This window comes from Phyllostomus discolor, chromosome 15, assembly GCF_004126475.2.
Source record: "Phyllostomus discolor isolate MPI-MPIP mPhyDis1 chromosome 15, mPhyDis1.pri.v3, whole genome shotgun sequence".
Classification (NCBI taxonomy): domain Eukaryota; kingdom Metazoa; phylum Chordata; class Mammalia; order Chiroptera; family Phyllostomidae; genus Phyllostomus; species Phyllostomus discolor.
In genome coordinates, this window is record NC_040917.2 from 15,634,755 (window position 1) to 15,658,494 (window position 23,740).

Sequence of the window (23,740 nt, forward strand, 5' to 3'; positions counted from 1 at the left end):
AAAATAGAATAAAACAAACAAGAGGCCTTGAATGAGCTGATGAAGGTAGTATTCCATGAACTAAGAGGATGATCAGCTCAGCTCTCTGACCTGGGCTCTTCAAAAATAAAAAAAAAGTTACAATAAAAGAACAGGTATAAGAATATGTAAACATTTAGCACATGGTAAAGATACATCTTAATTAACTAGAAGAGGATAGATTACTCAATAAACTGTGTTAGTGCATTTGGGGAAAATTAATTTAGCTGTCTTATAATCCGTACATCAAAATAAGTATCAAACAAAAGAATCACTTAAAGGCACAATAGAAAAGACTTTTTGCTCCACTGTATTGCCTTAGTTTCTTTGTCAAACACCAGCTGGCTGTATTCACGGCGTTCCGTGCCGCTGACCTGTCTGCCTGTGCTGTCATTGATAAAACACTCCCTCACTCCTGCAGCTTCGGAAGAACCCCTGAGGTCAGGAGGCGCGAGTCCTCCAGCTCCGCCCTGCTCCTTCACCACCGTGCCGCTCTGGGTCTTCCGCCACTCCACGCAAACTCTGGCCTCGGTCTGCCACTGTTCACAACGTAACTTGCTGGTGTTTTCCGTGGAGCTGCCCGAGGCTGTACTTCAGTGCCTAACTCCGTGCCCAGTAGACAGTGAGTACCCAATAACGCAGGAACGAGGAACCACATGGGAGAACTGCAAATACAGCCTCTACGCTGGGAAGGGGTGTGTGTGTGTTGGGCGAGAAATGTATTCATCATAAATCACATTTTGATTTCAAAACTTACTCATTTTACTTATTCACGTATTTTTCATTTATTCATTAAAACCTATGTGTATATATTTTTCAGATACCATTTTACCTCAATATCAAGGTCTGTTTTTATTTCTGTCTTTCCAGGAGAAGTAGCTCGTAGGTTTGAATCATTAACAAATTCTTTAGCAGCCCTTATATTTCCAATAAAAGGAGAGGTGTCCTCGTATATTCTGGAATAAGAAACGGAAAGAAAAAAAAAAGTCTTTAAACTCTTCTATCTTGTTAACATCCATAAAACATAAATAAGTAAACATTCCTCCAAAGAAATACGGCCAATAAGTATGCAAAAAGGTTGCAGACCATCTCTACTCGTCAGGGAAATACAAACCAAGGCCACAATGAGATATCACTTCACGGTAGGACTAATATGTTTTTTTTTAACTTTTAAAAAAAGATTTCATTTATTTATTTTTAGAGAGGGAAGGGAGGAAGAAAGAGAGAGAGAGAGAGAGAAACATCAATGTGTGGTTGCTGGGGGTCATGGCCTGCAACCTAGGCATGTACCCTGATTGGGAATCGAACCTGTGACACTTTGGTTTGTAGCCTGCGCTCAATCCACTGAGCTATGCCAGCCAGGGCTAATATGTTTTTTTAAAAAGGAAAATAACAGTGTTGGTGAAGTAGAAACCTAGTGCTTTGCTGGTGGGAATTAAAATGGTGCAGCTTCTGTGGAAAACAGGAGAGAAGTTCCTCAAAAAGTTAAGTGTGGGACTGCCATAGGATCCAGCAACCCCACCTCTTGGTACATGCACTAAAGATGTGAAAACACGGATGCGGACCGATACTTGCACATCAATGTTCATAGCACCATTATTCAAATAGCCAATGGTTAAAACAACCCAGCTGCCCATCAGTAGATGAATGAATCAACAGAACGTGGTGTATCTACACAATGGACTATTATTCAGCCTTAAAAAAGAATTCTGACACACGCCACAACATGGATGAACTTGAAAACATGATATTTGAAATAAGCCAAACACAGAAGACAAATACTGTATGATTCCACTTACACGAGCTACTTAGAATAGGCCAATTCACTGACACAGACCATACAGTAGAGGTTGCGGGGCTCACTGGGGGCCGTGCACGGGAAAGTAGGAGTCATTGTTGATGGGAACAGAGTTTTAGCTCAGGATAGTGAGAAAGTTCCAGAAATGGACACACTGATGGTTGAGCAACACCAAATTGTGCTTAATGCCACTGAATTATGTATTTAAAAACGGCACATTCATGGTATTCATGCTTTACCGCCATGAAACATTTTTGTCTCGTTTAAGCAGGATGGGGAAGGAAAAACATTCCACAAGCCTTAACTGAGGAAAACAGAGACAAAAACATTTATAGAAAAGTAACTATGTACAAGTGTATAATAATAGGGAAAAATAATTTTAATCATAATTATTAGGAAGATGGAGAATTCACACGCACACTGAAAAGTATAAAGAACTCTAAATTATAAGGCGGAGGATGGCACTGGGAATGAAGAGACGTCTGACTGATAACGGCAAAAATAGGAAAGCTGGACAAGGGGACGAGGAATCAACAAAAACAAAGTAAAATAAGTAACAGGCATAAAAAAAAAATGGATGAAATAAGATGAAACCATACCAGTCATTACCAGATGTGAATAGGCTCAATTTCCCCAGCAGAAGACAAAAACTATCAGGTTGGGTAAAAAGCAAAAATCAAATCGTAATAAGGTAAGATACATATCTGAACACAAGGTGAAAAAGTAAGGTTGAAAATAAGGCTATGAGGAGTTCCTGGCAACAAGAGAAGAGCACGGAATCCTTTTCTTTCCCTTCGTAACAGGTGCAGCTGGCGTGTCGGTTTTCGGTGGGCTACACTCAACATGTGCAGCACCGTGAAACGGCCGCCACGGCAAATCCAGTCACCGTTTATCGCCCTACAAAATTACACCTTTCTTCCTTCGATGAGAACTTCTAAGACTTACCCGCTCAGTAACAACCTGCGAATAGGCGCTGCAATGTTACTGAGTCCCCACCATGTACTTTACATCTCAACATTTATTTTGTAACTCCAAGGATCTCTTAACCCCCTTCAACCCACTTCACCCACCACTGCCCCTCAGGCAAACTCCAGTTTGTTCTCTGTGTCTCTGGGTTTTGTTATGTTTACTCATTTTTTTTGTTTTGTTTTGTTTTTTAGATTCCATGTATAAGTAAAATGCTATTCGTCATCCTCTAACAGGTCTATCCACATTGTTGCGAATGGCAGGCTTTCATTCTTTTCATAGGTGAGTAGAACTCCATATATATGTGTACACACACACACACACACACACACACACAAATGTATAGCAGACACCTCTTCATCCGGTCATCCACCAATGAGACATGTAAGTGGTTTCCAAACCGTCGCTACCATAAACACTGCTGCAATGAATGCAGAGGTGTGCATTAGCTTTTCAGATCAGTGTGTTCATTTTCTTCAAACACTCAGAAGTGCAGCTGCTGGGCCACAGGGTAGCTCTACTTTTAACTTGCTGGGGAACTGATGCCCTGCTCTCCACGGTGGCTGTGCCAATGTCCATTCCCTTCAGCAGCGCACGACGGGTCCCTCGGCTCCGTGTCCTCGCCAACCTGTCATCTCCTGCCGCTTTGATCAGCGCTGCTCTAATAGGTGAGAGGTGAGACCTCGGTGTGGTCTGATTTGCATTTCCCTGGTGATTAGTGACATGGAGCAGCTTTTCATGCACCCGTCAGCCACTTGCATTAACGTAAATGTCTAGTCAGATCCTCTGCCCATTTTTTTTATTGGATTTTGGTTGCTGTCGAGCTGTGTGAATTCTTTACATTATTTTGGGTATCAACTTCTTATTGAATCTATGATTAGCAAATGTTTTCCCCCATGAGCAGGCTGCCTGTTCATTTGGTCAATGGCTTCCTTTGTTGTGCAGAACTTTCTAGTTTGACGTAGACCTCGCTTGTTTTTGCTTTTGCTGCCTTTGCTTTTGGAGTTGGATCCAAACACTCGTCACCTCGTCCTATAGCAAGGAGCTCACTGCCTGTTTTCTCCCAACAAATAGTAATGGGAGAACTGAATACTGATATGCAAAAGAATGAATTTAGAATTCTGCCTGACACTATCAAGTTAACATAAAATGTATCAAAGGTCTAAACGCAAGGTCTAAAACTGTAAAATATTAAAAGATAACACAGGTGTAAACCTTCATGACCTTGGATTAGGCAATGATTTCTTAGAATTGACACCTAAACACTCTAAGTAAGTAAATAAATAAAGTAGACCCTTCAAAATCACTTTTAGAATACTAAAGAATACTGTCAAGGAAATGAAAAGACCTATAGGATGGGAGGATATTTTTGAAAACAATCCATTATTTAGTAATAAAAGTGTCTAGTATCCAAAATGTTTTTTTTTTCTTACAACTCAACAAGAAAAAGACAAGTAACACAATCTAAAGACGGACACGGGATTTGAACAGACACTCCCCCGGAGAAGACGCACAGCCAGCCAGTGAGCGCACACACGCAGCACGCTCCGCATCACCGGTCAGGAAGGAAACACAGGTCGGCATCGTCGGCAGGTCGGCGGAGACAGACTCAACCACCATGGCTGCTACCTACCAGACATCCGCTTCGTGGTCCCTCTCCAACAACATTACGATACATTCTGTTGTCACCTCCAGGTTACAGATGAGGAAACCGGGGTGTAAAGAACTTACGTAAGCTCTGATAGATCAACAGTAATGTAAGTCACAGAACTTATCAGAGATAAAAACAGGACTTACAACCTAGGTGGTCTGATGCCACGAAAAGACGCACTTGAACCAGTGCCCACGTATTCCTCCTGTCACATTAACAAATGCATGCAGGGGTGTGTTGGATTTTTAAATGGACTATAAAGTAGTACACGAGGATTATACCAACAGAAGAACACATAGGAGAAGTCCAGAAGAAATATACCAAGATGACAAGACACTATATTTAAGTTATCGAATTTTTAAAAAAGATTTTTATTTATTTTTAGAGATGGAAGGGAGGGAGAAAGAGAGAGAAACATCCACGTGTGGTTGCTGGGGATCATGGCCTGCAACCCAGGCATGTACCCTGACTGGGAATCGAACCTGCGATGCTTTGGTTCGCAGCCCACGCTCAATCCACTGAGCTACACCAGCCAGGGAAAGTTATAGAATTTTTGTTTTACAAATTTTCCATAATATACTGAATGAATTATAATAGTTTTTAAAATAATTATGTTCAGAATGAGAAACTTTTCCTACACAGACACACACGCACACACGCACACACACACAACAGTGTTAGAAGAACCAAGACCATGGTGTGTTGTCAGCAGACAGCTGGCTCCGTTTCCATGCAGGCCGAGGCCCTGGCACTGACGTGAGTCCACCACGAGGCCTTGGGTAAGTGACCGAAGCTGTGGATTCGGTAATAAATCAGAGGACCATATGCTCACTTGAAGATTCTTCAGAATTTTATGAGAATTGATACATTTTTTAACTACTCTTCAGTTATGATACTAAAACTTTGATTGAGTCAAAATGATGTTGTCAATTTTGACGGTCTGGGCATAATCATAAGTATTCCACAATTTCAACTCACAGTCCATGTTTCACAAATTACGGCAGACAGACACAGTTGTGGGAAATAAGAAAAATGCTTTTTTTAAAAAACAGTGTTTAAATAGAAGGTGAAAATATTTTGTATTCAACAGATCTTATACAATGGAATCGACTCAAATTCAATTGAGCTTTATGGCTCCTTCTAGAATCACTCTTGTATCTTTAAGAATGAGATCTGAACTTTAAAGATACAGTGTATATATATAGAGAGAGAATTACCATATTTAGAAAAGTACAGAACACCCAGTTTAATTGGAATTTCAGACAAACAACAATTTTTAGTATAGGTACCATTTGAGACATACACATACTAAAAAATTATTCATTGTTTATCTGAATTTCATATTGTACTGGACACCCTGGACAGTCCTCCATATGTTCTGTAGCAATCTGACATACGCAGAATTTGAAAAAAATTGGGGGAAATTTTCTTAAGTTTTATGGACAGTATGAAGTAAACTATTACTAGATACTAAGTTCAGGTAATTGTAAAAACAAAGCACATACAACTTGCTATAAGGAGAACTTTCAAATCTTAGCTTCGACTATTGGGCATCTCCCCCATGAGTGGTGATCGATATTCACAGCCCCGCGATTGCAAAGTCCCTTTATGAGTAAAAAGGACGACTTACCTGATGAGGTGTTCATTCCTTTTCTCCTTGGATAACGGCACTCGGGCGGAGTCACTGAAGAACTCCAAGAGCAGCGTGGCCGCCGCGTTCATCAGCTGGCGCACCAGCTCCTGGAACAGGCAGTCCACCAGCATGAGGAACCGCAGGACCATGTGGAAGAAACGCCGGCACTTGGGCACTTTGAAATACGTCGTGTTGTCCTTGGAGAACTCCACCGCAAAGCACTCTCTGACTTCCTCCCTTTCTGCCACCTGCAATTCAGTCCACAATGGAGAGACGGGGGAGGATCCCCTGTGTTAACGCAGCAGGGATTCTAAGGTACAGCATGTTTATTAGTCTGAACAACACACTGGAACTAGAGATAGCGATTTCCCCTAGAACCGTACCTTGTGCTTTACCCTGTATGCCTGCCTCCTGCTTAAACATGAGACAGACAGAAAACTTAGGTCCTGCAGCCTGTGCAGTTTGGCGTCTCGCTTGTAAAGGCAGGTGAACATGGGAGACTGCACGGGAAGCACATATAAATATCCGTGTGTTCCTGCACAGAGGACCCCTCCTCAGATGCACCAAGAGCTGCCACTGGGGGAGAGTGAAGTCTTTTTGTTTTTCAAGATTTTATTTATTTATTTTTAGAGAGGGAAGGGAGGGAGAAAGAGAGAGAGAGAGAGAAACATCAATGTGCGGTGGCTGGGGGCCATGGCCTGCAACCCACGCATGTGCCCTGACTGAGAATTGAACCTGCGACACTTTGGTTCACAGCCCGCGCTCAATCCACTGAGCTACACCAGCCAGGCTCGAGAGTAAAGTCTTAATACAAGGATTCCTAAAACCCAGTCCATGCTGCTTCCTTCGTTCTAGGCTACAGCAATGAGACTTTATTTTACTTTGTTATCCTCACCTGCAGGCGTGCTTGCTGATCTTAGAGAGGGGGAAGGAGTGAGAGGGAGGGAGAGAAACACGGATATGAGAGAGGAACGTCAGCTGGCTGTCTCCTGCACGCACTTCGACCGAGCACAACCTAGGCACGTGCCCCGACCAGGAATCAAACCTGTGACCCTCCTGTTTACAGGATGATGCTCCAAGCAGCTGAGCCACACCAGCTGGGGCTAGACTTAATTTTAACACCGGGGTGCTAAATAATACGGAATTAAGGAACAATTCAAGTTTGTCAAATTTGATGTTAGATTTTTACGCGTAAGTATGATTTCATCTCTTGAGACAACCGACTTAGCCGGTCAGAAGTGAGTGGTATGTTTTGATGAAAAACACGGGTGACATCGGTATCAGGACCCCCAGATACTTCTAAATTGTGATCCTAAAAAATAATCTGGAAGCTACTCAAAAGGATTCCTTTTAGATACACAACCGTTTAATTCCTGACGGACCTTCAAAATTCTAAAAATGTTTCCAATTTTTGTACTTATTGGTAGGTCTTGCTTTTTCATTTCTGCTCCAGTTGGGATCTAAATACTCGTAAGTAGTCATCCTTTTCAACATGTGCTCTAATTTAAAAAAAAAAAACGATTGCATGAGTTTCTTATGTCACCTCTCTCCATATTTCATTTTATTCATTTCTGTTTTCTTTTTTTGAATTAATTAGGTCAGTTGCTTAACCAGCTGGCACATTTTTTTTTCCAGTACTGGTGGCTGACTGGAGGGATGGCTTGCCAAGGTGAGGAAGTTCTTTACTGAAGCCACAGCTGCCTGAAGCAGCCGGCCAAAGAAAGACCTAATTTCTATACTAGTCACGGGCATAGCCACCCTGGGCCTGACAAAGGGAATACAACTTTTTTTTTTTTTTTTAAAGATTTTATTTATTTATTTTTAGAGAGGGAAGGGAGGGAGGGAGGGAGAGAGAGAGAGAGAGAGAGAGAGAAAGAAACATCAATGTGCGGTTGCTGGGGGTTATGGCCTGCAACCCAGGAATGTGCCCTGGCTGGGAATCGAACCTGGGACACTTTGGTTCCCAGCCCACGCTCAATCCACTGAGCTACGCCAGCCAGGGCTGGAATACAACTTTTTAATAGATTATGTTTTTATTGAAAAGGTTCTGTTTTCCCAGGAGTGATCTGAAGACTTTACGTGCATAATGCATGGATTTTTAATTTGTAAAATGGGCAGAGCCTATTAATTATTCAAAGTAAAGATATTTAGCCCTGGTACTAGAGCAGTTTTAAAGAGCTTAGTATGTACCCGTTTCAGTACAAAAATTACACAGTGACAGGCCTGGTCTTTTTATCCAACACTAGTGATGCCAGTGGGAATTCTGCCGCCGGGCAGGCTAAGCCACCCTCTGCCACCACAGGAGATGAGCTGGGCTGGGCGGGCCATCTCCGTCCTCCAGGTCTACACCACTGACTCCGGCTCTCCGTTTCCATCCCGCCCACACCTGCGCGGCCTTCTTCCGCAGCCAGGCCGTCCCCGACGTCGCCCAGAGGAACCCTTTCCAACCCAGGGGGACTTCAGAGTCACTCGGAGCGTTTATAGCACTGCCGGCCCTGACGGCAGACACTCTCACTCCACGGGTCTCGGGAGTCCCAGACACCCCTGTATTCATGGAAAGCCGCCCAGGTGCTTCTAGTGGGCAGCCTGTGGGAGGACCACTAGCCTAGAGTTTGGCCACCGAGTAGCTGGACATTTCAGTTTGAAAACCTCATCCAAGAAGGCAGTGGACCTTCTGGCCTCCATGCCACAAGCCCGTAGCAGCCACAGCGCTGCACACCGATGCAGGGTCCCAGCAGTGCCCAGCGCGCCCACAGCAGGCCTGCTGCCTGCTTCCTGCCCAGGCCCCCGTCACTCTGTGTGTGTGAGGCCCTGCTGCTGCACGGCCACCCAAAGATGCCCCAGCAGCCAGGTGCATGCACAGCACCAGTGCCAGCCACCCCCGCCGCCTGCCTTGGTCCTCAGCCACTGGACCTGGGGACACTGCTGAGCATCCCAAGAGCCCCTGCAGCCCCTGGAGACCCACTGCAGTAGTGTCTGATGACCACACAGCTTCTGGTCCTCAGAAGCCTCACCCAGGAGACCTCACACCCCTCCCAGGACCTGCTGCCTCCACAGGGCCCTGCATGCGGCCCCCTGCACCCCTGGACCCAGGGTCACAAGTCACTCCAGCATGTCCCAGCCACAGGTGCAAGTCTTCCCTTACTGGAGTCGGTCCATAAAGAGATGACAGCTTCCTCAAGTGCACAAACGCCTACGCGAGGCTACAGGGATCGTGAAAATCAGCGATTTCTTACGTCCGCTGAAGGAATATGGTTAACCTCCCGCCACTGGCCCCAGAGAAACAGACACGCAGGAATTATTCAACAAGGAATTCGAAGCAATCGCACTGGAGACGCCAGGAGAGCTGCAGAGGAGACCTATCAAGGGTCACTGTGTAAGTTACATAAATGTGTAACCACTGGGCTGCACACCTGACACTAATGTAACACTGAATGTCAAATGTGATTAAAAATTATTTTAAATTAGAGAAAGAAATGATCCAATCAGAGAGGAAAAAGAAACAGGGTGAAAATCACCTATGTAATCAACAGGAAACCAAGAAAGGTATCGATTTGTGAACTACTGGGTTTCCAGAAGGAGAACAGGGGGAGGAGGGGGCAGCAAGCTCATCTAAAGAACATGGCTGCAAACCACGGGCGACCCCAAACAGCCAAGGGAATCCCGAGAAAGAACAAAGCTGGAGGTGTCCTGCGGTTACCTGGTATCAAACTGCACTACGAGGCTACAGTAACAAAAACAAGAGGGTGCTGGCATGACAACAGACACGTAATCAATGCAACAGGACAGAGAACCCGGAAATAAACCCATGCCTATACGGTCAGTGCACCTGTGACCAAGGAGACCAGGACATACAACAGGAAAGACCGTCTCTTCCATAAATAATGTCGCAAAAACTGGTCAGACACAGACAAAAAAAATTAAACTAGATCACTTTCTCACACCATATACAAGCATAAATACAAAGTGGATTAACGACTTAAATGTAAGACCCGAAACCGTAAGAGTCTTAGGAGAAAGCCTAGGCAGTCAACTCTGCGACTGCTCTCAGCCATATTCTGGGGGGTATGTCTCCCCAAGCAATTAAACAAAAGTAAACAAACAAACAAACAAGTGGGACTATACCAAACCAAAATGAGTTGCACAGCTAAGGCAACCACAAACAAAAAAGACGGCCTACTGATTTCCACAACAGGACTGGCAGTAAGTAGGTCTGATGAGTTCTCTCATCAGAAGTCGGTTTAAACGGAAATCCCTTAACGAATATCAATGACCAGACAGATCCTGGTGACACTGAGCGGGAGAAAGCAGGGTGACCCTGAGTAGTATTTTACCACATCCCAGTGGCCTGAGTCCTTTCGTGAACGCCTTGCTGGTCGTGCTGTCCTCGGCCCTACTGTCCCTGAGTCTGTGTACGTGTGAGCGCGCTGAGGGAGGCCAGGACTAGGAGGAATACGGTAAAGAGGCGGCGGCTCCGGGACTAGGAAGAATACGGCAAAGAAGAGGAGGCTTCATTTCACCGACATAAAATAGCTGCACTTCGTCTTCCTGTCAAGGGGCCTTGCAGACACCCAGCATCCATCCCAAGTCCGATTCGGAGGAGCAATCTGTGAAGATCAGTTGAGGGAGACCCAGTCCATTTGTTCCCCCAGGGAGCCTCACACATCCTTCTGGGTTCAGTCACAGCGGAGGGGGGGCGGCAAGGCCCTACCTAATGCGGTGACGCTGCCCCTCGCCCAAGTGCATTCGAGAACCACGTTCTGTGCGTGGGGCGGCGGGGGGGGGGCTGCACGGGATAACCCTGTGACGGGAACCACAGCACATCGGGCATGAGAGCCTCGAGGGCACTGTTCATTGTACCACTGAGTCCTTCTAACGAAATCCTCAGGGGAGTTTTATCGCATCCAGTTATGCTTCTCCTGAGCGACGAGTTTTTGTCTCGGGGACCCTGAGCTTTGTGACGATTCCCTTTCATATGCCAGCGCAAGTCACACTGGAAGCATCTGGGAAGTACATACGTAAAAATGTGCACGCGATCATTTGTACAAGACACAAAAACGCTTCCATGCACATGTCTGTGCACTCTACACAGCACTCAGGGACGGTTCCGTGTAAACGGAAAGTACTAGCCAGTGGGCTAACTAACCACCTTTGTCTCTCCACCTGCCCATTTCCAGCGCTTTTTCCAGGGGTGCGATTTGGAGCATTTGCTTTAACTACTACACAAACACGGATAAATTGAGAGGATACAATTAGAGGATTACCTTGAAGATCGTTCTTTTCATCTCCAAAATAGCCTTATCCCTGATGGCCTGGAGCTGTGCCAGCGCGTGGGAAGCCTGCTGTGACTGCTCCTCACAGAACTCGTCCAGAGAGTACGTCCGGTACCGGTCCAGCTAATGCAGTGACAGCGCGTGTCGGGCGGCGCCACATCCAAATTCATTGACAAAAAAAAAAAGAGAGAAAACATGTCGGCAATCTCTTCATGTCATAAAGAGGAGCATGTTTTATACTTTCAGTTGTATGTTATTCTTTATGTTACACTGCGTGCCTTGTATGTTTTTCATATCCAAACACCCATCGTTAAATATAACTAAATCTTGATAAAAGACAGAAAAGTACAGTATTTTAACTAACGAAAATTAAGCCAAAGCAAAAACAAATTCAAGAGCTGATGTATTTTTTGGAAATATTTGTGAACCCAGGGATTCACGGGGAGTGCCTGGGATTCAACAATCCCAGGAACTGCTTTGCCCTGAAGTCCCACTTATTTGTCAAACTTAAAAATCTGAACACTTAAATACAGAATGAAGAGGTTGAAATTAAATAATACAAATAAGGTAAAAATTATTCTGGGTTTTAATGTTTTAAAGGGTAAAAAAGAAGGGTAAAAGACAATGAATGATAAAAACACAATAAAATTGATGTTAAAAAATAAAACATGCTCTTGATTTACAGTATTAACTTTATTACACGTGCACAGTCAACACAGTTAATTTTGAGCTGATTGTCAAGTTTATAACTTGTTCAAGCCCTAGTATTATTTCTCTTTCTAGGTCTAGATGACTTTCAATTTTACTCTTCAGTATCTCCCTCACACAGTGGGTGGGTTAGGCTGCTGGAGTGCTGTCGTAAGTGTACATTAAACGCTTAAACTTTATATTTCTATATACTTAACTTTATTGAAAGAAAACGATTCCATATAAATTGAATCACTCATTACAAAGGTCACCTTTTCTTAGAATTGTGGAACAGGAGAATTGACGAATTTAACCTAAACCTCCGAGTTGCAACTTAACACAATTTTTTTGACACGCTACATACTGAGAGAAGATCAGTCACTATCAGTCATGTATTAAAGATAATTATTTGTAAATAATATCACACATTTGGAGGTTTGAAAACAAAGAAAAAGCCTCATAATAGACTTAGGTTAAGTGCACGGAAGAAGTTATTTATGAGAAATGCTAACTTAAAAGCGACCACCCCAGAGAGTGATGTCCCTTGCAGGTGTTTCCGAGCTGGGCATCCTCAGGGCGGTCTGCTCATGGATCTAGCTCCCTGCACTCCTTTCATTCAAAACCCTGGTCGTTCTCCCTCATTTCCATCCACCAACCTCAGCTCACGGCAGCACACTCCCACTCACCTTCACAAGGCATATGGCAGGCGGACTGTCTTCATGTTCATCAGCATTGTGGGGAGTAATGGCGTCTTCACAAAGTCCCTTTATGTAAAGCAAGCAGGCTTGAAACAGCTCATCGGCCCAGAACAGGTGCTGGGACAAAAATGACCTGGAAGTTCAAGATTTTCCACAGACTTACCTCCCCTGCAGAGTGAAAGAGGCTAATTCAGAGATAACAGGCATCGCTGGTTTCATGTGCCCGCAGTCAACACGTACTGCCTGCCTCCAGCACATTCTGAACGACACTGATGAAGATCCGCGCGCCCTGCGGGTGGTGTCCGGCTGGGGCGCTGAAGGCAAGGTTCTGGTGCTGGGCGTGCTGACGCGATTCCGTCATGCCGCCCGGTTCTGGCAGTTGTAAAACAGTAGGCGGGGATGTCCACAAGGAATCACATCACCCATGTTTATCGAATTTCAACAAATCCTCTAACCACCTATCTCCTAAGACGGAGAGAGAGATGCCCTCGACAGACCCTTTTCTTCTCTCTGTCCCTTTCCACCGGTGTGACCGTGGCCACCACAGTGAGCTGTGCCACTTCGGAGCATGCTGGGAGGAGCAGGAGCAGAAAAAGGCACAGAGGAAGCGGTGAGGGCACCGCTCTCCTGAGGGGACGCTGCCGAGTGAAAGCCAGGCCTCCGCGTCAAAGCCCACCCCATTCCGCCAGCCACTGAGGCCGCAGAGTTGCTCTCTGGTGTCCAGGAGCAAGTTAACTGGCCCCCTAACGACCGGCACGTAGTAGATGCTAAATTAATATCCTTGTATATCAAGGACAGACAGCCAAAGGCTGGGAGAAAACATTTATAAGCCACTTACCTGACAAAGAACCATATCTAGAGTACAAAAAGAACTCTAAAAATTCAGCAGTACGCAAACAATCCACATAGAAAATGTACAAAAGCCATGATGTTTCACCGAAGAAAACGCACAGGTGGCCAGTAAGCACACGGAAAAATATTCATCATCATTAGTCGTGCAAATGCAAGTTAAAACCACAGTGGGATATTACTATGTGCCTCCCAGAATGAGTGACATAAAATAATAAGACAGTTAACAACCCCAAACCGCAGCATAAACGTGGAGAAACTGAATCGCTTCCACGTGGCGGGAGCTGGTGCAAATGAGAGCTAGCGCAGTCACCTTAGTCACCTTGCAACTCTTTGGTAGTTTGTTAGAACCTAAACGTGCAATTACCATAGGACCCAGCAATTGCGCCCCTAGACATTACACTCCAGAGAAATAAAAGCATGTGTTCACTCCAAAACCTGTAGATGAATGTTTATAGCAGCTTCGTCTGCCAGAAACAGAAACTGGGACACGCCCAGGTGCCCTTCCACAGGTAAGAACAGGCAGAACAGGCAAGGGTACACTCACACCAGGGACTGCTGCTCGGCCACACGAAGGACCACTCACAGCTGCAGCAACCTGGCTGGATCTCCGGAGAGTCGTGCCAAGCAAGGAGAGCCAAGCCCAAGGCTATGCTACTCCACGATTCTACTTCGACAACAGTCTTGAAAAGACAAAGTTCTAGAGGTGGAGAACAGGGGCACTCTGGGCAGGTGTCAAGGAGAAGGTGGGAGCGGGCAGGCAGCAGGCAGGGTGTGCACGGGCGATGGGAGGGACGCGGTGGTGACAGCAGCGCTGCGTTCCTTCGTCACGTCAATGTCACGGTCCCGACCATCCTGTCCTGCTCTCGGTTTGCAAGTTGTTGCCCCCGGGGGAGCCCAGGCGAAGGGCACACGGGTTTCTCTGCGGCATTTCTTACATCGACAGCTGCAGTTCGATCACCACAACCTCAAAGTGGAAAGTTCCAGAGCAGCAGCGGTAACAGAGCTTGGCTGCTGGAGAGCCCACAGAATAGAACTGACTGTCATCTGCCTCGGGTTGCTTACTCATTCCCCTCTTTGAAAGCAACAAGTCCGATCACGTGACCGAGCACTCGGGCACCTAACTCCCTCGCAGCACCCAACAACACGCGGGGAAGCACAGGGAGTGTCCAGCGCAGAGTGGGTCTGGCAGCCGCGAGGCCTGCTGGAGCATGGTGGGTGGGGTAATAATATGGGCGTGACAACTCACAGTTTCAGTTTGAACATTTCATCTAAAACATCACATGACGTGCATGATGTGCTTGAGTACGGTATTGTTATGTTACAGAACCACATTTTGCAACAAAAGATTTTGATTTTGCAACAAAAGATTTTGTAATAAAAAGGGGCATTATTTGTGCCAGGGCCTGTATATACGCATTTATATACACACATTCAAGTTTAATATATAAAAATATTAATAGTCTCTGAAAATTAGATGGATTAAATAATCAAGGTTCTGCAATGTGACTTTCTAATTACTGAGTGAAAATTGATTATCTGCTTCCATACTACATATTTAAAATAAAGCTCCCTCTTGAAATTTCTATACATAGATTGCATAATAAGACTTACCTGCTCTTATCTGTCTTAATTCTTTTAACATTACATTTCCAAGTAACAAATGCTTTGTTAACCCTGAAAAGAAAAATACTTCTTACATTCCATACTCATACATTTTAATTATATAAAATAAATTTAGTAAAGGCTTAGTAATCCTAAAAAATTCTCTAGAACATGGCTTACCCACGTGAGTTACCTAAGGCAAATACTACACCACATCACTTTTCTCCTGAACGATCAACAGGATGTAGAGCAAAATGTAAGTGACTGTCATTATAATTCTCACAGATGCATAATCAATTTACTTCCAACACTCCGATGCATATAAAAACTATAAAAATATATTCTTTTCCCTTATACATTTATTGGCTTACTATTTTTAGAAGAGACTTGTATTTCAAGAAGCGTTAAGATTCAATTTTCCCAGATAATGAAAAGCACGTTAATAAGACATCATTGGATAGTGGTAGGTAAAAAAGTTAAGATAATGTGTATCATTCTAACAACATAGCACTTGTGGTTTTTTAAAAAAAGATGCACTTGTCATTTTAAAGACTCCAAGAACCTAAGTGGGAAGGAACTGAGGAGCTTCCGTGGTGACTGTGCATCGCCCTCAGCGCCCACGCAGGACACAGGCGTGTTGACCTGTGCCTGCGAGTCCCCCTCAGCTCCTCGAAGTGCGCTGTGCCGCCTGTCCTCTGCACCTGCAGGGCACATGCCGAGACACAGCCTCCCTCGGTAGCGAGGTGTCTCCACCTGGACGAGAACACTCTCAGAGGAACACCGGCATGTGCTGTGATGCCCACCTGCCAAAGTGAGACTCCCTGCGTAGCCACCGGTACGAGCCGCACGGGGAGAGAAAGGGGTGGGAAGAGGGGCACGGCCCACGTGGACTCTGAGGAAGAAAACTTCCTCGCAGGGCATGTGATTGGGTTCCAGACAACAGCCAGCTCCCACCTCTCACTCCCCCAGTTGGGCCACGCCTCCCTGGGCCTGAAACTTGGAACTTGCTACAGTCTGTCAGAACCGCTTCCTCTCCAGGCCCCACACTGTGTCCTCTTCATCAGCCACCCTACTTAAAGTAGCAACACACACCCACACGCACACACGAAACTGTTTCATTTCTCTGTCCTACTCTCTTTCCGGCCCTTATCACTGCCTGAAGCTATCTTGTTGACTTACTTATTACCTATCTCCCTCCACAGACGGACTCGAAGTCCCATCGGTCGGTCCAGAGACCCGCTGGCGAGGCCCCTAACAGTAGAACAGCAAAGGCACACGAGGAGTATTGGCTCAGTAAGTGAATTTGCTACTGAATAATTTCTCTGCCGCAAAATCCGTTCACTCCCCTTACCGAAAAGTTCCTCAGGTTCTTAGTTCAACTATTTGCAATGTTAAATGCAACAATTTAAAATATTGGGTCTTTTCTTTTCCTGGTCCCCAGCAGGTAGCAGCAGATCACAAGAGAAGAGACGTCGGAGAGGAGCTAAAGAAAGTATAAAACTAGACACGAACACTGAGAGAGCAACAGTCTGGGACTACTTCGTGAAGGAGTCTCAGGAATCCTAGTAGGATGTGGCATAAACTTCGGGCTAGCCAAATGTTTAAATGATGACCCTGAATCGGCAAGCTGCCCCAAGCTCCCTAATTCCCCGTTTTATTTTCCTTGGTGCTGTCTCATCTCCCCCTGACGTGTGCACACGTGTGTGTTTCTCACCGCCTCTCATCCGCTACAGTGCAGGGTCTCTGGGAGCAAGGTGCCTGGGGGAGTATCCAGCACAGAGCCTGGTTTGCAGCGGACTCTCAATGAGTATTCGTGTAATAAATGAAATGCATGAAAAACCAGAGGTGAATTAAGGTCGTGCTGGTCTATTTAAGTTCTCTTGGCACTAAAATATCTTTCTCTTACGGTCTTTATCCAGAAATATACAAGAGCTGTAACCCCTAAGTTGGGAAGCTCCTTTCAACTAAAATGTTTTATGGGCTCCCCCATTTCCTCTGTTATTCCCCATAAATGTGGCATCAGGGCAGCAGAACCCCGATGTCATCCCGAGAATTACTATTTCAAAAGGATCGCATTATAAATAATTGGTGTCCGTTCCGTGCATCTCACCGAAAGTTGGAAAAGATCTTGAACTGCTGCAGCAAGTAGTAATATCTCCTCTCCACCAGCCACTCCAGAGAAGGCGTGAGCTCTGCCTCTTCCACGCCATCCACTCTGGTAACCTGTGGACACACGGCACAGAGACGCCACCTCGCTTCCGGAACACACGTGTCGTCTTCGAGGAACCCGGAAAGCCTGTGTCTGGCTCAGAACTACGTGTCTTAGAACGAGGCCTTTTCTCTCTCTGACCTTCACACCGCACCTCATCGACACTCACACTCAGCTGGCCCTCACCTTTGAGACGAAGGACGCGGTCACAGTCCAGAATTCCCTGCGGTGCCGGGCTCTGTGGGCAGAGACAATCTGAAGGTCGTACGCATTATAGAAGACTTTAGGGTTTTTCCGGGGAAGACAGTATACAAATTCTCCATCATCTTTCAAAGGTTTCTGAGGTTAAAAAAAAATTTTTTTTTTTTTTTTAGTTAACTGGACCACATGAAGTAGTAAAGTGGCTGAACAGATGACTCGGGAAATTGAAACAATGTTACTGTAGTTTAAAAATAACATCATTGAGAAAAGCTACAATCAAATCATGGCTGACCAGAGTTCAAGAAGATCAGTCTTAAGATTTAATACATTTCATTTTCATTCTTAGACATGATGTGGTGATAAAGCATGCATGGAAACTGGCTTGCACACTTACCAATGTATGCTTGTGAACCCAAAGAACTGAATGATACCTCCCGCGTGTGTGCTGTGCTTTCTGGTCAAGCTGTCTGCCAACACGAGAAGCCGTGTCAGTGCATTAAATTTAACATTTATTTTGATAATGATGGTGGTTTCGTATAATAACAGCTAATATGTGTCAAGCAATAAATATCTAATGAGCCGTGTTTCCCATGCGTACCCTCACAACCACAGAGTCTTGACTCTCTTACATTTAACCCCTTAAATGTCAGAGACGATCAAGTTAGATCTTTGTGATCTCACCGAACGGCGGCAGAAAGCACTGCGTGGAGAAAGGAGGAAATCTGAGGACAGCCCCACCCGTCAGAGGGTGGACAAGCTGGGCTCTGGGCTGCGGCCACACACGCACGGCCTCTGCCCGCCCGAAGACGCTGCTGAGAAACCAGACGCTCCGCACGCAGAGAATTTTACTGATGAAACATTGCAACAAAGTTTCGTTTAGTCTTGTGGGGTAATTCAATTTTATAATGAAAGAGCATTTAGCATTCTTTATTACAACTCAGTGAATGATGCCTCCAGAAGCTCTCGAATTGAGTAACTAAAAAACAGTGTCTAATCACTGTACTTTTGAACGTTGGATCCAGTTTTACTTTCTAAAAAATAAAACTGTCATCCTTAAAGACTGTTAGGGTTTCTTCCCAACTTTCCCAGCTGCTTCATTTTCTTATTTTGCCTCCTAACATAGTGGGTACCTAGAAACCTTAGAAAACAAGTTTAAAAGGTACAAATAAAATGAAATAAATGGACTCTGAGTGGTGGTGTAAAGTACACGGGATTTTTACAGCTAGTAGCCACTTGAGGCACTTCTGTTCTAAATTATGTGTCCAGAAAGCTGAGATCACTAGAAATCTAATGTAGACACAATATTCAAAATGGATCATATATGTAATTAAATAATTCCATTGTAGAAGCATAAGAATAACATAGTTAAATTATTCTTTTCAATGAAAAAAATGTTTTTCATATTCTCAATTCTTTTTCCACAAATAGCACACACCTCTGTAGAGAGTCTGAGGATATTAAACTGATGTACAGCTGTTTTGTTTTTTTTGTAACTACCTCACCCTCTGTCTGCCAGGCCACATGCATCATCTCACCTGATTGTCAAAGCCCTCTAAGGTAAGTATTATTATCTCCAGTTCAAGGTCTAAGAAACGAAAGCTCAGGGAGGTCAGAAACTTGCCTAAAACGACACAGCAAGTACACAAACAGATTCACAACCGGGGGAGTCTGAGTGTGCTAGGCACATGCTCTCCTGCACACGGACGCTGCCCCCGGCCAACGGCCAGACGTCCATCCACCCGCACGGTGCCGGAGTGAGGACCGGCAGACTCCGGCCGGGACCAGGTGCCTACTTCTGTGGACAGGTTTACAGGGGCACGGCCACTCCTGTCGGTGTTTTGTCTCTTGCTGCTCTTCCGCCGCCGTGGCAGGGTGGAGGGATCACCGCAAAGATCACAGCCGGCAAAGCCCAAACTATTTGCTACCGGGCCCTTTCCAGAAGAAGCCTGCGGACCCCTGGTCTGGAACAGAGGCTCTCCACCACATGGCGGCATCACCCAGAGAGCTTAAGAACATGCAGGTGGCCGAGCTCCACCCACAGACCTCCCCATTCAGAAGGTTGGGGGCGCAGGTGAGAACAGGCATTTTCGTGAGTTCCCAGGTGACGACGCAGGGGCTGCCGGCCTGGGCACTGCACCTGGAGGACCCCCGATCTGATCCAAAAGCAGGACGAGATGGCCCTGTTCAGTCTCCGATCACCTGTCACAGATGAGGTCACAGGGAGCAGACCTTAGTTCTTACCACGGCTTGCCCCCGGGTCACGTGGCGCTGGACGAGCTAAAATTTCTCTGAAGAGGCTCACGGGCGAGGAGAAAATGGAAAGGAAAAGGGGACGCGGAGATGCGGAGGTAACAAGGCAAGTACAAGGGAGTAGGAGAGGGAGAGGGGCAGAGGGTCACAGAAGCACACGGGGACTTCTTCTCAGAGCACAAAGAACCGATGAACATGCACGTAAGTGCAGATTCGAATTTCAGGCGGACGCCGTGTCTGCTCCCATTCTCCAAGTGAAATGAAGCGATCTCAAACACTCTCCATGAGCATTCACCATGAAATGAGACAATCCGATATTAATGTAACAATAATGCGGTAATGACCTTAATGGATATGATAAAATAAAGATTGGGATACAGTTTCAAACACTCGCTTTTAGAGCACGAAGCCGAGGGAAAGGGAGTAACACCTTTAGGAGGATCTTCTGAGCTGCGATCTGGGGACCTGCGTGCTCCAGGCGATGGTGCGGCAGTGCGGTCGGCCAGCCCAGCTTCTCCCGCAGCCGAACGATACTTCTCACCACGTCGTCATCCTCCGGTTCTGGGGGAGGACACGGAGACAAGACCCAACGTGAGTGTGGATACGGGCGTCAGTCGAGGGCAACGCTGGATATTCCAAATACTTCTGCACAGAGGAAAAATACAAACGGTAACTCACAGTGGAAGTTTACGCAGACTGTATAGTTGGAGGAGAAAATATAGCTTACAATTCAACTTTTAATGGAAGCCGGAAGGAAGAAACAAGAGTTTTCCATTCAAGAAAGAGATCACAAAGGACCTGGTCACCCAGGCGGTCAGCCAGGACAGCACTGAACAGCGACTGTCGGAAGGCTTTTCTGAGTCAAGGCCTGCACTGGGGGAGGCTGCGGGTCAGAGGGGGTGGCGACAGGAGACACAAATGTCCCCCCTCCACCCAACCCACGGGCCCTTTCAGCCCACTCTGCCTTGCTCCCTCGGCAGCTGACCCGTCTCTCCTTCTAGAAATAGTTGCTTCTCTTGGCACTTGGCCACCACGCTCTACAGGTTGTCCTCTTGGCCCTTGAACTTCTGGGTACAACCAGTCATGGGAGAAGCCCGCCCAGAGCCGTGCTGGCACAGCCGACGGCGCTACGAAGCCGCTGGAGATTTCCGCCGCTCCAGAAATCATGCAGCCAGCGGATGGAAACCCCTTTTAGCTCAGGATTCAAGGCGACTTGAGCTGTCGGGTAAAACAGTGTGAGGATCCCCATGAACCTGGTGTAAGACAATGCAAATTTGTCCTCTTGCAGTTTCCACAGGTCAGGAAGGAGCCCCCCCGGACCCCAGGGTCTCACGAGTCTCACGGGGCTGAAATGAAACGCTGGCTGACCGCGGCTTCCTGCAGAGGCCTGGCTGGGACCGCAGCGCCTCCACGCTCCCCTGGGGCGATGTGACTGCAGTCCCCATCCTGGTCTCCCTCTCTTATGGGTGGGTCCTCTTCTCAGCTACCCAAGTGTATGCACCTCGAGGTCCCTGCCCTGCGTGTGGCCCTTCAGAGGCGGCTGCGGGGCGGCATCTGCTGCTGTCTCTGGGCTCTTACAGGCTCATCTGGTTGGGCCGGGACAGTCCTCCTTCTGATGGACTCAGAGGTAACTGATGAGGGGCCTTAACCGCGCCTCAAAAATGTGGTATGAAACGAGGGGATGAGTCGGGAGATATTCTCCCGCACTCCCAGGTTCTGCCCGCACCGACCGGGAGGGGATCACACAAGCCGTGTGCACAGGGCGTGGGGTTGCCAGAGGATAGTTCGGAATTCTGCCTGCTACAACTTCCTTTTTTTTAAAAAAATGATAAAAACGTGAACACCTGTGAAGTCTAGGAAGTGAATAGTTATCTGTTAAAGTACTTTCTCTCCCTTTCATATTTGACATTTTTCATAGTTTTTTTTTTAAAAAACTCCTAAGTACTTACGATCTCCCTGTCTGCCTCCACAGGTCTGTAGGTGCTACATAGGGAAGCACCTTAAAGAAATACAGTCATTAAAGGGTCAGAGTGTTTTTATTCATCTGGCAGCCATTAAGTCTAAATAGTTGCTCCTTCCTACACTGAAACCAGTTTCAGGACAACAGGACAGTGTGACGAAAGACCAAGAATTCTTAACGCACACAACAGCGGCTGCATTTGCTGCGATGAGACCCACTGTTCTGGTGTCCAGAACACACTGCAAACTGCCACCGATGCAGCGGATTAAGACAATACACACATGCTGTGGGCCGGAAGTCTGGATACGGCTTCCTGGGGCTCTGCTGGGGTCTCAAAGGCTGCGTGCGACCAAGGTGCTGGCTGGCTTGGGCTCTCTTTCAGAGGCGCAGCTGGGAAGGGACCCTTGCGTCTGCAGGACCCTTGTGTTGGCTCCTTCAAAGCCGGTGGAGGGGAGGGAGACTGGAGGGTGAGTGTGCTGACAGGACGAGGCCATCTACCATGTCATGTAATCACAGAGTGACAGCCCACGACTCCACCCTATTGGCTGGAACCAGTCACAGGTCCTGCCCCCACCCAGGGGAGGGGTTAGACAAGGGCGTGGACGCTAGCACGTGCCTGCAGGGCTTAGGCTATCTGAGGTGTTTATGAGGATCTTCTCTTTAAAAAAATGAAGTCTGGGTGAATGAGGGACCCTGAGGCTTCAGCTGCAGTAGCTCTGTGATAAATCTGCCCTGGAGGATGGTATATGTCAGTGGAAAAAGAGAAAAGCTTCCTTTTTCCTATAAAACTTAAAATATTACTACAAATAAGAATGTCAGGTATAGAGAAAACGCAAACTGGAAAATGCTAGTGGAGGAAAATCTGTTTAAATGAGTAATTTATTCAGGGATTTGCTCCATGTCAGACAAAGACATAAAATTATTCCTTATGACGACACCATGAAGTTTTACTGGAAGGATAAAAACAAAACCGTCCAAGTTTGTCTCATTTCTAGTTCTGTAACCATAACCATCCGAGGTTTGTCTTAATTAAGAACACAGTCATTGAACAGTCTGGCAAGTTTTTAATCTATTGATATTTGAGGTTTTCAGAAAGACTGGAAACACTTGTTCAAGCCACCAAACACAAAATTCAGTAAGACCGTTTCCTCGAAAACCGCTGTCCCCATATAAAGCACGCACGACCACAGAATAATCTGAAAAAGTGTAGCGTTTGCTAAGCCAGCTGGGTAACTCCACCTACCGGTCCTGTCGTAGGATACACGCCTTTTTTGCCTGGGTTTTCGCTGAGCGTGAGTCTGATCTTGAGTTTGATCTTGTTTTCCCTTTGATTTCCTTTTATCCTTATGATCAGCTGGCTCTGGAGCAACACCCTGTTGAGTTCTACTTTCCCGAAGGTAATCTGAAAACGAAACTGACATTGACTGAACCACCGGCACGAGCCATAAACACTGGGGTAATTCCACACACCAAGCGATACAGTCGACCATTACACCAGTACTACATTATATAGCATTCACACAGGCTCTGAGCCAAAACACCTCGGCTCCCAGCTCCATACGAGCCCTACCACCGTTCTGTGACTGACTTTGTCAGTTCCCCGTCTGCCTGCCTTCACTCACCTTCGAAATCAGGACTGTCACAGTAAAAACCTCGTAAGGGGTTCCACGGATTAAATTAGTGCATGTGGTTAGGGCACTCACTGAGGGACATGTTACTGATTTCATTATTATGAAATGTGAATCCTCATGGGAAATACACACCAAAACCCTTTTTATTAACTGTAAGTTGGTAACTGAGACCAGAAAACGTTTAGACGCCGGTGCAGAAAAGTAACATAAGACCTCCTTCTCATTCCTTCATCGACTTACCTTACTGGTGGATTTTCAACACAAAGAAGAATGGGGAAATTATTGAAAACAGCGTTTCTAAGAAGCAAAGA

General features: G+C 46.1%; 1 protein-coding gene across 1 annotated transcript in view; it reads right to left on the bottom strand.

The window, feature by feature from the left end:
- Window positions 1-23,511, bottom strand: part of DNAH14 (dynein axonemal heavy chain 14) — a 163,838-nt gene extending 140,327 nt beyond the window's left edge. The window contains exons 1-10 of the mRNA XM_036016183.1: window positions 23,502-23,511; window positions 23,042-23,200; window positions 20,269-20,399; window positions 17,574-17,726; window positions 17,289-17,401; window positions 15,188-15,250; window positions 12,713-12,857; window positions 11,331-11,462; window positions 6,064-6,314; window positions 851-974 (exon numbers count right to left, since the gene is read on the bottom strand). Coding sequence (XP_035872076.1) covers window positions 851-974; window positions 6,064-6,314; window positions 11,331-11,462; window positions 12,713-12,857; window positions 15,188-15,250; window positions 17,289-17,401; window positions 17,574-17,726; window positions 20,269-20,399; window positions 23,042-23,200; window positions 23,502-23,511 — 1,281 coding nt within the window. The remainder of the gene's footprint in view (window positions 1-850; window positions 975-6,063; window positions 6,315-11,330; window positions 11,463-12,712; window positions 12,858-15,187; window positions 15,251-17,288; window positions 17,402-17,573; window positions 17,727-20,268; window positions 20,400-23,041; window positions 23,201-23,501) is intronic.
- Window positions 23,512-23,740: the final 229 nt, after the last annotated feature.